Source organism: Dendroctonus ponderosae, unplaced genomic scaffold (genome assembly GCF_020466585.1).
Source record: "Dendroctonus ponderosae isolate FM_Combo_2020 unplaced genomic scaffold, Dpon_F_20191213v2 Dpon_F_20191213_2, whole genome shotgun sequence".
Taxonomy (NCBI): domain Eukaryota; kingdom Metazoa; phylum Arthropoda; class Insecta; order Coleoptera; family Curculionidae; genus Dendroctonus; species Dendroctonus ponderosae.
The window spans coordinates 8,992,362-9,007,314 of record NW_026018165.1 but is presented as its reverse complement, the minus strand read 5'-3'; the positions used below and the strand labels follow the sequence as shown (position 1 = coordinate 9,007,314).

The 14,953-nt window shown below is 32.5% G+C and overlaps 1 protein-coding gene across 1 annotated transcript in view; it reads left to right on the top strand.

Moving 5' to 3' along the window:
* Nucleotides 1–14,953, top strand: part of LOC109546531 — a 414,797-nt gene that overhangs the window by 21,082 nt on the left and 378,762 nt on the right. Inside the window, exon 2 of the mRNA XM_048664191.1 lies at nucleotides 8,034–8,079. Within this exon, the coding sequence (XP_048520148.1) occupies nucleotides 8,034–8,079 (46 nt within the window). The remainder of the gene's footprint in view (nucleotides 1–8,033; nucleotides 8,080–14,953) is intronic.

The following is a 14,953-nucleotide window of genomic DNA, read 5'->3' as shown; positions in this document are numbered from 1 at the left end:
GTTCTTGATTACTTTTTGATAAATAATTCGTTCTTATTGCGAAATAGGAGCACTATTTATCAATCTGTAATAAAAGACGTGAGGAAATTTTGTCTCTTTTAAAGACAAAAATTTTGGAGGCGAAATACCCAAAAAGAAGTTTGTAAAAAATACATTTATAATTTGATTCAATTTAAATCTGTATTCCATAGTTATGCTGTTGGAAACCTGAAGTCAATTTAACCCACTTTCGTGCTGCTCTTCATGATGAGTCCGTTTTTTATTCTTAATGTATAAAGTCTTTATCTAATATGTTTACCTTTCTCGAGTAGCTTGCTCATTTTCAATTCCGACCACGTTTGGGCCTCTCTCGCAGAAAAAGCTGTAGTTTTTGTATATTTAACCACCCAATTGGCTTTGTATGGCGTATGGCGTGCCAACAAGTTGCATGTTGTGACTTTGTCTATAATGCTGCTTGTCTCAGTGTTTGTGGTTAAATTCATATAGTGAAGCTACATTATTTAATATGTAAGGAGGCGGCCTTCTACCTATTGGTGTATGCAGTTTAAGGAGCTCAGCAGGAATTCGTAATTGTACAGGTTGTTTCGCGAAATAAATATCAACATTCGGGTTGGAATAAAGTACATTAAAATGTATGAACAACTTCATCTAAATACAAGTTGACATCCAAAATTTGATAAATTTTTCTCAATTATTATTTGTAAATTGACGTATGATTTAAAGAAATATGTATATTAAAACATGAAGCAAGTATGAGTAAAAGCTCTGAACAACATATACTTGTAAGACACCATAAGTTAATCACATCAAATTTCCTGGTGGGTGTAAAGTGATTATCTTTGCCAGAATTTTTCTTTGCGCTAATAGCTTATTGTAAATAAACAGTTTGAACCTAGAGTAAGCTCAGTTAATTTAATGGAGTTATTTGCCCAGCTCTTCAACTCTAGGTTCTTCAATAACTTCTTTACTTTGGTAGATAGTATAGTTGTTTTGAGGATATAAATTGCTCGTGATATTTTAGCAAACTTCTTGCCACTTTTATCAACATCAGCATCTTAAAGTGATTGCAAATAGTCCGAAACAAGTCGTTGCAATACCCACAAACTTCTGACGTAACTTGATGCAAAGCAGCAAAACTCTTTGTACATAAATTCCTAGTTTGTATACATGTACTCCTTTCATGGGTAGTGTCAACCCTCCAAGTGCTATAAATTCCTTTTTGCCTAAACCGTGTGCAAGTTAGGAAAGTTGGAATCCTTTAAAGGGTTTGTAATACATAAAGTCCGGCGTTTCGGTGATAAATACTCTGGAGACGCTGCTCCGGACAAATTTATCTTTTAATGTGTTGAGCGCGTTGAATGGCAGCCAAAATTGTTCGAAGATTCGGCTAGCAAGCAGCTTTCTTGTCGATTCAATTTTATCTAAAGTTATTTCGTTTCTGTCGGCAACTTCTCACATTCAAAAGGGAATATTTAAGAATTGAAGACACTTTACCACGTTACGGACTTTCTTTCACTAGCGTGGACTCAGCCATAAAAATGCTTACTTTTACATTTTTAGAAGATTTACCAACTCCATTGATCTATTAATGTTTGGTCATTTAATTTTATTATATTCTGTGAAATTGAATTAATTTGGAAATTACTAAAAGTGACTAAATTATTGATGATTCATTGAAGTATATACAAGTTTTATATTATGAATATGCAAATATTTTTTATTAATTCCCAGTCGTACCAACTCTTACATAATTAATTAAATTTTGTTAATGTGTTTCTCGTTTCTTCGATTTTCCGGTTTTCTCATCCTCTATTATCAATTATTTCAATTCATGCTATTTTGTTAAATTGAGAGTTTTCTAAGGTGATTATATCGAATATATCTACATCTGCCCATTCAACCATTTTACGTAAATTTTCTTGGGGTTCAAGCTTTTAAACATGCTTCAGACATAAGCTTGCAATTTTTCTACCAAACGCTGCTACTTACGAAATTATTCATCGGGATTGCTAGATTTTATATACGAGGGTATAAACGATTTCGATAATACAAGAGTATAGTCAACTGGAAGAAAAACGGGTTTCTCTCTTTACAAAAAGACTACAATTTTACTTAAAATTAATCACACCAACTATTTTCAAATTAGTGTTTAGGGAGGTTAATAAATAAAAAAGTTGGTAATTTGTGGATATTAAGAAATACGCTTTATCATGTACATTATAGACCCAAATGAAACCACACGCTTGCCACTTTCGTCGCAAATTGTATGCTTAATATCTTTTGCATGAATTTAAAAAACCCATGCAAAATATTCCATGACTTAAGATATTTATAAGTCTCTCGAATGATATAACTGATACGTTTTATGCACATTTCCGCCCTAAGCAGCCATTTTGAAGGGTGATTTCCATATAAATAGATGGTGAAATCTACATTTGTATCGAATGCATAACTCACTTAGAATTTCACGTTATAAGATTTATTTGTTTTTTTTTTCGTTCCTTATGACATGCATGAAATCGAATACATTTAGCAATATACGGGGTATTACACAATTTATTCCACGTTTAATTGCATTGAGAAATATTATTGGAATTTTCAAAAAATTTATAAAAATATTACAAGGACATTTTACCGGTTTATGCATTTTATATTATTAATCTTGAAGTTTTTATGAAGACTTTTATGCCGCAGTGGAACATACTTTTCTTGGTGTTTCGGTTTGTTCAGAGAAACTTAGGTACATGAAGCTCTCTTAAGTCAGCTTTCGATTAAAAACACGTCTAAAGACGCAAACCACTCATGTTTGCGAAACGGCAGGAAGATATTGATTTGGACTACCATCTAAAATCCTCAAAAACTCACCAGTTTCAATGATAGCAGAAGCCAAACTCGTTTAAAGTTTTTTATTAAGTTGTAAAAACAAGTAATTTTTGTTATTTAATTTGAGAAGTCATCTTGTGTGTCTTAGAACGTCGTTTCTAATGAGCTTCTTTTAACATAATTTTATAAATAAACATACATGCATTTCTTTCAATTCGCCTTATAAATTTGGTCAAGCTTTTGACTAGTTTTGTATCGAATTTTGTCCAGCACGATTTTACTATAATAATCTCGTCGTTGTAAATTATAAGATTTCGTTTTGTAATACGGCTTAAACGAGAGCAAAACTTGGATTAAGAAAACTGGAAAGAGTACAAAAATCAGTTTGTTGAAATTTCCAGGGAAATCCTAATTTAAAGTAAATACGTTCTAACGAGTGTGCTTTAAGGGAAATTACCAAAAGATAAAGAAGCTTTTCAACGGATAAATTGAATCTGTTAATAACGTTGATTTATAATTTAAAATACTGTCTGGAATTATTATTCTGGCTTAGATGGATGTTTTATATATAAAATATTTGATAATTATCTGCCTGTCAATATTGGTACAAATTTAAATTGAATTTGGCACTGGCTATTTATCTAAAAATATTTCATGCTAACAAGGTTTTCTTATTTGGTTTTTCTCATTAATGAATATTTTCTTGTATTAGAAAAGCCAGTATTTTTTTCTGTTTAAATCTTTAGTAGTATTTAAGTTACCAACACTGCAAACATTTTCTGGTCTTTAATACAATCCGTAATTGAGTGTATAACTTCCTAGAGCATGGAAACTTGCAAATAATGGCTAAGCAAGCATCTATCAATTAATTCATAGTCACTGGTTTCACTGCCTGTGTATTCAAACACACCAAGCGCCGCTTTTTGTTTTGCCTTTTTGAGGCTCACAAAAACTCTCATACACCCTTTGTACGCATGTTTTAACAGGCTAAAAACCCTATAGTTCAATTTCAATGAAAACATCAAGTGCGGTATGAAACTTTCCATAATGTCATTTCACACAACTTTTTTATATGCAAAATATATATATGTTAAATTTTTTTTGGATATGTTTTGTTTCATTTGCTACTAGGTAAATTCTTAAAAAAAACATCTGATTAATAATAACTTGAGTTGCTGCTAATATTAGTTGTTCAATTAATATAATTAAAACAACGTCCTAATAAAATAAATACAATAATAACTTAGAAGAGACTAATAATAACTCAGAGAATTAGTTTTCTTTTCATGCCTGTTAAAAAACTATAAAAAGATGCGAACATAACTGATGTTGTAAATATAATACATAAATAATATATTTAGTAATTAATTATTCAGATAGTTAACAGGGCAGTTGGGACATTTTACCTCAAACATATAATATCAATATATTTATGAAACAAGGGAATAGAGCAGATGAAATTTTAAATATAAAAATGATCCTCGAGGAACACATAAAATCAATCATGGTGTCATAGAAGTAAGATTAATGAAATATAAAGTGACGTTGGGAAAAATGCTATATGTTAATATCATCCCTTGCATATCGCCGAGTTTAAAATTGTGAGAAGCTTAGTAAGACGATATACATTTGTTCAAATAGAATTGTTAGCAACGACATTTTATGCGCCTTTATATAATACACATAATAATACGATTTGGCCATTCATCCAAATCTGTTTAACCGTGTTAACCAATATTTGAAAAAAAATAAAAAAGTATTTTATAACAGTCTCAACGCAGCCTCAAAGTTTGGGAACATGGGATGGAATCAAACGTTAATTTCGTCGAATATTCGAAATATTTCCGACAACGGTTTAAAAAGTTTGGTTAAATGAAAACTTGTGTTAAGTTATTGAGCTATGGGGCCAATAAGGGCCACAATCAATTTCGGATAGAGCCCGCTTTGTACCCAAGCTTTTGAGTTTCGTTGCACAGTGAAAGTTGAGAGGTGAAATTCCTGAAGGAAAATACTTTGCTGCGGGTTATTAAAATTCATGCTTTGATTAGGTGGCGCAATATATTAGATTCGCAATTAAGTTCAAAAAAAGCTTATCGAATAAGTTATTTAGTTAAGAGAAATTTTTACTTTGCTCGTCATGTCTCGGATATAGGAGGATTAGATCCTGCAGATCAAAACCTGCAATTAGCTTTTTCCTAGCTCAATTAGATAACACGAATTTACAAACATGGTTTTCTCCGTACAAAAATTTAAGCTTTCGATCTGGATGTTGATCTGGTCAATAAGTTTTCAACATTTCGAACGTGGTTTTTTCAAATATAATGTTTGCTAACAGTAATAAAATTCCGCACCTCAAAATGCAATTTAAATGTAGATTTTAAAAGGGCATTTAATATTATTATGAGAAATTAAGACACATTTTTATCACAACTATGCACATTTATGATTTAATTTGGATTGGTTTTGTTTTGGTTTTTTGCCTTCTTGTGCATTCGGGAAAATCAAGCAATATTAATTATTTTCATCAAGAATATTGACATTAATTTTAAATATTCATAGAGAAAGTGTTAAATCACAAGCTGCTCCTCGCTTGCAAAACTTTATTTTTAACTTCAGCTGGAAATTATAGCATATTTGCTAACAAATATCATTATTTCATGAAATATTGGCTATTATTATTATTAATATTCAAAATGTTTTTGTTTGTTTTAACTGTTTTCAATAGAACGCACAGGTCATAACAACATTTTTATCAATTTGTACTTGCACTAGTTTGGATTTACGATTTAGTCTGATTCTTTCTAGCCATGAACAACATTTCTATATTTATTCTAAGTCTAATATTTTTGTAAAATTAATATCGCAATCAGTGCCACTGTTGTACTAGGCTTTGTTGCACATGTGTATCTTTATATTCGGCTCTATCTTTCGCTTTGGGACCATAATTTTACGTACGTTTTATTATTTGGGATTTTAGAATGTTACGACCACAATAAAACTAATCTTGCCAAATACTCACTGTCGATAGTGAAGAGTTTATTGGTGTGCAAGCTCTTTTATAGCGGCATTAAATTTCGATTTTTTTATTACACAAGATTAGATCACATAAAAGTTTATAAAAAATACTTGTGAGAACCCAAAATATAAACTCTCATCTGAAAATGGAAGTTGGTCATCTTTTTCTTGCTGGCAAACTTTTTAATTTTATAATGCCATTATTCGTAGTTTCTTATTCTTGTAGTTGTAAATTTTAAATAATCAAATATTCGATATTATGGCCTGATGATAAAAAATGAAACACTGAACTTTTTCTGAGTACTGATTTCAACAGTTTCTGTTGTTGATTGTAGGCATCGGCTATTATTGCTGGTTATTAATTGCCTTTAAGCGTGGTATTCGAAAGTGTGTTTTTTTCTTCCATAACTATCCAATATTTAACCGAGTCTCGTTAATTAAACAATAATAATGCATATATTCTGTTAAAATTTGAAAAGAAGGTGGCAAACGTTTAAGCTTGTTAACTAATTCAAAATTCGAAATAATTTACCCATATGCATCTGTGGTATGTCTTGAGTTCAAGTCCGATACGAGTAACGTTCAACTTGGAAACTTTTCGTGCATAATTTAGGATCAGATCGCCTCAGTAAACGTTGCTTGCCGATATCGGTAAGCGATAAAGGAAAATTAATCTGCGTAAAGTAGCCATGTAGATCGAGCGTCTTGAATAAACTGACCCAAGATATTGGCTATATGGTTTAAGAGGCGGCTAGTAGACAAACTATGCACACAAGTGCCTTTGATATATCGGCAATTGATATTGGCAATGGCGTTGAAAGGAAACTTTGTTCAGTTGCATGATGTATGGAACAACTTGCAGTTTGCCTTTTTTTTAATTTGAAATTTGTTTATTATTCGGGCATGAAAGCAAACTTAATATTTAAAGGGCCAGCCCGTCTATAATCTTTCCTTTCATCTAAAATCCAACCAAATCCACGCTTTCCAAGTTTATCCTTGTAGAAGCGCAAATCAAAGCCGCCTTCGCTGACCGTTCGGCCCGGCGGATTTCTAAAACGTTATTAAACCGTTTTTGTTATGATTTGGAGGCCCGGTCGGTCCATTTGGATTTTTTCCAGAGAAGTTAAAGGCCGTAAGGGAGTTTTATATTGTTCAATTCGGTTTCGAGTAGGTATAATTTCCGAAATACGGGAGAAGAAGAAGAAGGTAGTTTAAGTTAACACCATCGGGATATAACAGTTTAATGATGCAGAGGAAAGGCCAATTATATTGGAGTTATGTTTTATTGATTTGCCTAGGGATGGGATAGTAGACGTTGTTCATATAATTTCGACTCCTACATTGATTGATTGGGATCAGGAAAGTTTGAAAATTTTGAGTATAAGCAGTGTCCAAAAAGTATTGTCAAAACTTGCCAATCAATCAGGGGCTCTTTACTTTCAATTTCGAAATCAGGATTTTTTCTTGCCTTTTAATGGTTTAAATTAACATTTCGGTTTCAACGAGTTCCATATTGAAAATGTTATTCTCATTAGTTTTCAAATTGCGGGATTCTCTAATAGCTCTAAGTTTTTCTAAGTTTGCATTATAAGCACAGTTTGCTGGCTTTATTTTGTTATAAGGTGTGCTGGCAAGTTTCATGACAGAGGAACTATTTTCTGTAATTTTTTTACGAAACGGAAAGTAAAGCGTCATTCTCCATATATAAAAGGGGTCAGAAAGTCGACCTGTTTCGCGTCCAACTATTTGATGCGATTGTGTGCGTCTCTTGATATGTTCCCCAATATATTTTCCTGTGGCATCTCCACTTGTGATTTCTTTACATGGTTGAAAGGCCTTTTTATTAATTTTATTAAATGTAACCCGCAAATGTACCGGGTGTCATTAACCATTGCAGGTTGGCATTAAACTACTTTTTTCCCAACTCACAGTTCGTTTGTGATATTTTCATTCCCAGCTTCTTGCAAAAAAATTGGAAAACTTAATTTGCTGAAATCTAAAGCACATCGAAAAGATAAATGGGAGCAAGTAGAGTCTGATACAGACCCTTTGCCTGTTGTTTTGCATAATTGTGCGCTGTTCAAACCATACACCGCTCACTATTAGTCACAAGTGAAAATGACAAATAACAGCTAAGCTCTTGCACTTTGCTAAATAATGCAGCCCACTAATCTTGTCCGTATTGTTTGTTTCAGTGGAAACAGCGTTGGGGAGTCATCACGCAACTGTCACCAGCTGCAGGTGAGTTCTATTGCTCTTTATAGGTACAGGGATGAGATTGATATGGTGGACCTTTTGTCATTGTTTTCGTATATAAATTTAATGATTTTGTAAGTCACCCAAACTTTATAATGTGCAACCGATTTATTTATGATAAGGAAATATCTACCTGGAACTGTAACTGCAACACCAATCCGCCATTCAAGTCATTAACCGGATGTTTTAACATTTAAGTATTGCTGATGGTTTGGCACACTCGGGAAGTCAAAAAAGCATCATAAAAGCCCAGAAGTAAATAATAACATTTCTTCTGAACGAGTTCATTTATATCGTACGTCCGCTTGCTAAAACGATTTTTGCAATTTGGAACAGTGCTCTTATTTCTTCAGTTTGCCTGTTTGTTTGATTTCTGGCCGCTCTTCCATCTGCTCTAACATACTTAATTGAGCAATTGTATTTATTTTGTTAGCTTCTGCTTTAAGTTGGATGTTTTTTGGCTTCTTATTTTATCCTCATAAATCAAGTTATAATTCTTAATGTTTTTTAGATGCACTTTTTGTGACAATTTAACTTGTTTCTTGTAAACTATATTAGATGATTCTAGTTGCGTCTTGTCTTGCATGTGCATTTTTGTTTAAACATGTGTTTAAATAGTAGGTTTATCTTTTGGGGAGATTTATGATTTTCTTGTGTTTGCAAGTTCCAGATATTTAATGGTTTTTCCTATTGGTTTGGCGAGGAAATACATGTTTTAAGAAAATTTGATATAATTAGTATTTCGCTTTAGAAATTGCGGAAAATTGGTGGACAACCGAACGAAAAGTCTGTTGTTGAAGGATTTATTCCTTTTTGCATTCGAATTTCAGTTCAGCAACTTTTTTTTTCTTAAATGCGTAAGCCACTTCAAAGAAAAAAATGTGAGATATCCGGGTTTTCAAACCAACCTATTTTGCTTCAATTTGGCTATTTACGGTTCTTACATCTAGTGCACGAAAGATTTGTAGTTCTTCTCTCAGTCTCTTCTTATTGGAAAAGGTCTTGTATGGGAGAATAAAACATTTTTCCTGATTTTCCTGAATACGTTTTATTACAGTAATGATAATAATAATATATAATATTATGTAATTAATTAATTAATACGTAATTTTGAGACACGCTGCTGCCATGCATATAATGAGTTGCTATCAAACGCGGTTTGTAACATCTCGATGAAATGAATTTGCCAAATTCTGAGGTCTGATTCTATTCAATTCCATTTATTTCAAAACAATTTTAGAACAGGATCATTTGCATATCGTGCATGACAATACTGCATTCAGCAGTGTTGTAATCTGCAGGTAATCTTTGCTCTTAAATACAGGCCAAAATCTTAAGAGAATGTAATTGTTTTGAAACAAATCCAAGTTCCATTATTACAGCATAACGCTAAATTTTGATTATTTCAACACTTTATAGATTATTATAGTAATCGGTGAATTTATCACTTCAAAAACACAATTTTTATCTTCAATGCAAAATTCTTGCCTCAAATTATCTAGAAACAACGTTATTTGCATTTACTTAAAAGAGCAAAAAAATATTCACTCTTGTCTTATTCTTCTAATTTCGTTTTTATTGCAAACTTAACCATATAACTGGTAAAATGGTTTCACCACGATCAACAATGCACCAAAGCCATAAAACAATTATTTAATTAAAGATAGAAGGTTTTTATTGAGATTAAAATTCCCATCTCGTCTTTCGCGGCAAACGTGAGGCAATAAATGTTTTTCTACAGAAATATTGCTCCGAAGGGTTGCAACATATTACGAAACATAAATGAAAATTTTTACAACGGCCAGATGTTGCGTACATGCCAACATGAAATATTGTATGCACCAAGCTATTAAGTACAATGTGGCATAAATGCTTTTCTAAGCGATGATTACTGGTTGTTAATGTAGGTTTTTACATATTTAAATCATTACGGAGATAACTCAGGCGTATTTTTCATATTGTTAGCAAGGGGTAATGTTTCATACAAATAATGTTGCTGTCTAAGTAAATAGTCCATGTTCGCCAGCTAAAATCATGTATTCATTTAAAGGGCAATTGACGATTTTACTGAGAGAGCAGATCTGGTTTTGCCAAAGAAAATATTTCTATAACAGTAAAAAGTTTCAACCTTTTTCTCGCATGCAAATTGTTTAGATTTTCCCCAGTACTTTTGTTGCGAACTAAAGCAGAAAAGTTTAATGTTATTGCGAATTAGCAAAATAAAGGGAGCTCTAAGAATCAGATCTTGAACGTACGCTCCAGTCTATGTTCCCGTGCCAATTCCTATAAGTATAGGGGCGATTAAGAGAATAAATCTCTGTTTTCTCTGATGGTTTAGCAGATCTAGTAATCGCCCCTTTTGTCAGTGACAATGAGTGAAGTAATTCCGGCTTGAGCTCATGCATTGATCTGCTAATTTTTCATGGTTTGTATACCGCTATTCGGTATACTTCTCAACCCAGTTCTTTAGACGTAGAACTTTCAAGATTTAGAATCAAATTTTCAACGCAAACAACCATAATGTCTAAAATTTTAGAGGCGTAGTCTTCTCATCTGGTGCAAATCAGTTACCCAAATAAAATAGTGCAAATCAGTTATAATAATACTCTTAGCCAATCACATATTTTGGACGTTAATAATGCGACGTTTCTCAGATTTTACACAAATCAGTCGATGTTTGTTTTTTTTTATCAAAATTGGAAGAAATTTGGTAGAGCTTTCTATCAAGCGAATCAAAATAAACAGCTACAGCATAGTCAGAGTATAATCAGAGTGCCTGCAAGCTACAAAACAGAATGCAGGATATACAGGGCTAATAAATAACATAGCGAGATTTGTTTTACAAATTCCACAGGTGTTATCACAGGAAATATTACGCTTTCAAGTTGGTAAAAGGTTAAAGGTAATGACAAGAAAATCACTTTTAAACTGAAAAAAATTACTGGTGATTGAGATCGATGAATGAACCGTTTTTTGAGAAAATACATTTGATTGTTTAAGTTCAAATTAACTTAAACATTAGCTTGATGTTTTAAATTGGACGATACATTGTGGTTTGTGTCTGGGACGTCAAATACTCCACACAAATGATACATCCAAAGTGTAGTCAAATACTACGTTACTTTACCATATTATTTCATATCATTAAGATGTTCCTATTATCAACAGGAAATTTGAAATGGACTCAGAGTCGATGCGACTGTTTCCTTATTACTAATTGAATTAGCATGAACCTTTCCGCTGCCTCTTGAATAATGTAAATGTCTCCCTTGGCCCAAGAATGCCGAAAAGGTTTAAAAATCAATCATATGAAAATCGTCCATTTCGAAGTTTGTGAAAATCCGCAGTATTCAATTCTTTATAATAAAACATTAATGAGGTATAATTAAATATCAAAACTACAAGCTAATGAAACGTTTTTTCCTCAAATTATAAATTTCGGCCACCCTCGATGATCTACGCAACATTCCAGGGCGTTTTAATTAAGTTAGTGTTCCAGTGTTGCAACGCTCGATCAGATAAAGTCGGATCAGAGATTAAACGGGATTTAGCAAAATGAATTTGTGGAATTCGCAGAAAGTCTAAATGAGTTATTGGAACGGGTCGACTGGATAAAAGGGTGCTTTCCGAATGATTTACCGACTATACGCAATATTAGAGTGCGTGAAAATTCTTAGCACGTTCAACTGTACATATTTACATATTCAGGATGTGCCGTACTTAGTTTTTGAACACAAACTACCACTACATTATAAAAAGTAAAATGCAATTATTGTCTTTCTCATTTTGTTGTTTCGTAAGCAAAATCATTGCTGCTGGAAATACTGTTGAAATTGTTTCAGATTAGCTAAAATGCCTATTTTAGTTAATCTCCAACACCATCAAACAACTCTTTTGCATTCTGCATTTAATTTGCAGCTAAGTTTGCAAAAGCTAAGCCACGCTAACAACCAACAAATAAGCATTAAACCACGTCAAATGACAATTTAGCATCAACGAAACCACTCATTTCTAACCGGTTCTCTGCTGCTTAGGAAGCATCGTATATTTTGACGTAAGTCTAAAATTCATTTCCTAGTATTGCAGAACAAACTACGCTAAGCGACTCCTTAAGAGCATGCTGACATGCCGTCATTATTTGCAATGCTAAAGCTGTTTAATTTTGGGTGACAACATCAGCCAATATACATATTCCAACTGGCAAAAGGGGAGCAGATGATTAGGGAACTAGAAACTTTAGAAGAGTGGATATTGGCAGTTTTTAAACGATTTCACCGGATTTTTGTGGCTTTCTTTACAAATTTTAATCATTTACACAGATACTGAAAACATTGATTGGTAGCTGACTTGAAAATGCTCATATTCAAATCTTGGATTAAAAGTGCAACATAATGTGGATGCGCTTTTACTCTTCTGGTCATAAATTGATTGTCGTATTAGTCGCCTAGATATTCTTGGTATAAATGGGTCTTAGATGTGAAAGAACTATTTTTCCTTATTTAGTTTTTAGTTATGGTTTACCCTAGGTATTAGAGGAGGTAAGCTTTAACTGAAATTTGAAAATCGTTACCCAAAAGTGCGCATTTAGCAAAAAAATCAATTATGTTAGTATATGTTTATTCATATTTTTAACTCTGCTTTGCGGGAGTAATTAATGCGATTATCGGCATTAAACATGCACTACCATAATTACCGTAATGCGCAAGAAGATGTATACTTGGTCGCGGTGGGACTAGTTATTCTTGAGTTGAAAAGGCAAGAATATCCGCTGAGAGTTTTACGCCATCTCAATTTGATCTAAGGCTTCCAGCATGTTTTAATTAACTTTAACCATAACCGCATAGAACCAACATAATACGCTTGGGTAAAACTTATTGATTTTTAGATAATGTTATTTGCATTTTTTTCTTGCTTTGTTGCAAGCCGAATACTGGAAACTTATGTGCTTATAAGATCTAGGTGATCCAAACTAAAAAATGCGTGTGACTGATTCAGTGATAAGGGGAAAAAGCGAAATTTAAAGACAGTTTTGTATTTGGCACGGTTTTAGTAGTTTATCATCGGCTCAAACACTACGCATCTTTTTTGGCTAAAGTTCAAGAACCATTTGAGTTGCAGTTTTATATTCTCAACGCTGCATATGTAGAGGATTAAAAAATCATCGTCTAGCAAAAGAAACCAAAAAATACCATCCAGCTACGTTCCTCAACTGGAAAAAATATATTTTGTAAATTGCCCTCTAAAAAATTGAGTTTTTAATAAAGCTTTAATAAATGTGATTTTTTCAGTTGTTCCCACATAAGCGATTAGGTTTTCCTGAACAAATCGAGAATTATTCAACTTTTGTCCTTGTTAACGCTTTTAAACTTGATCTGAAAAAACTGATCATGCTCTTTAACTCGTTGTTTCATCCATCCTATTGATTTGCTACATTTTATTTACGATTTGTAACTCAATATTGGTTCTGAAATGTTGAATAGTATAAACTTGCAAAGTAGTCAAGAGAACATGCCAAACTCGTTGAATTTATCACAAAGGATTCGTTTAAACCAAATGAAAAATGTATATACTTAAAAAGGGCGTCCAATGCTAGTAAAATATCAATTAGGATATTTGAATTGTTTTTACATAAAGTTGAAATTTGAGTATTACACATTTAGTTAAAAGCTGAGAACATTATTTCAAAGATAATGGAACTTTGGTGCTCGTATCTCAGATCGTTCATTAGCACCTTTGTCAAATTAAACTTCGCAATTTTTCAAAAACAGGTATTGGTAGTTTTCATGCAGAAGGCAAATTTTCAATTGCATTTTTGTTTTAAAGCGTTTGTTTTTAAATTGCAGAAATCGATTCAACTACAGCGTTTATTCACCAATATCACTAGGCACTACGTGCCCAAACTATATATAATATTTAAATCCTGCATATTCGTTGACTTTGATCTATGGCAAAAACATCAATGAAAAATACTAATTAGCTTTTCCAGTTGACAAAATAAACTTAAAAATGAGACTATTTATTTATGATAAAGCGTTTAGATAAACTGCCCGCTGAAAACACACAACTATAAGTGGGTGGTTTCAAGTCTCACCCGCTTTATCTTCAGCATTTATTTTAATGATAGAAAGGTTGAGAGGTAAAAAGTCTGGTTCCGGTAATGCAAGTCTTTATGCATGTTTTATGCATTTTCTGCTAGAACCGTAAAAGAACTTTAAACTTTTTATGGATTTCGTTATTATCTTACGGGATTAAAAATTAATATTCCTGGTGGCTCTCAATTGCTTTGGATCCTTCATAAAGTAAAAGCACCCGTAAAATATTTCGCGCAATGTGTTTAATTATACAGCGCTTCTAAAAGTGTAATCCAAACTTTGATTTGTTAATGTTTTTTTTAACGCGTTAGGGTAAGCATTTCTTGCCTGGGGAACAACTAGTGTCTAACAAGTGGTTTAATGGAAATTTTTATCGCAGAACTGTAACCGCGGGTGTTTGCCACATAACGAAACCTTAATATTGAAAGTTTTCCGTTGACCGATGAAATAAAGTAATGAAATACTTGTTTTACGGCCAGAAGTAAACGATTAATATGTATGAAAATAGCAGTTTAATATCTACAGTCTCATAGAAGATATTGATGCCGTTGAAACAGTTAGTTTTTAAAGGCCATTTTAATAACAGATTGTAATTTTCACTGGTTTGCATCTTAAACCCCACATTCAAAATGATTAACTAATACGGGATATTAACATTTTACTTAAAATATTCAATCTTTCAATCAGAAGCTCATATATTGACGACTGAGAAATATTATCCGTTAATAATATGTTTGTACCATAGTCAACAAAACAACACAATTTTT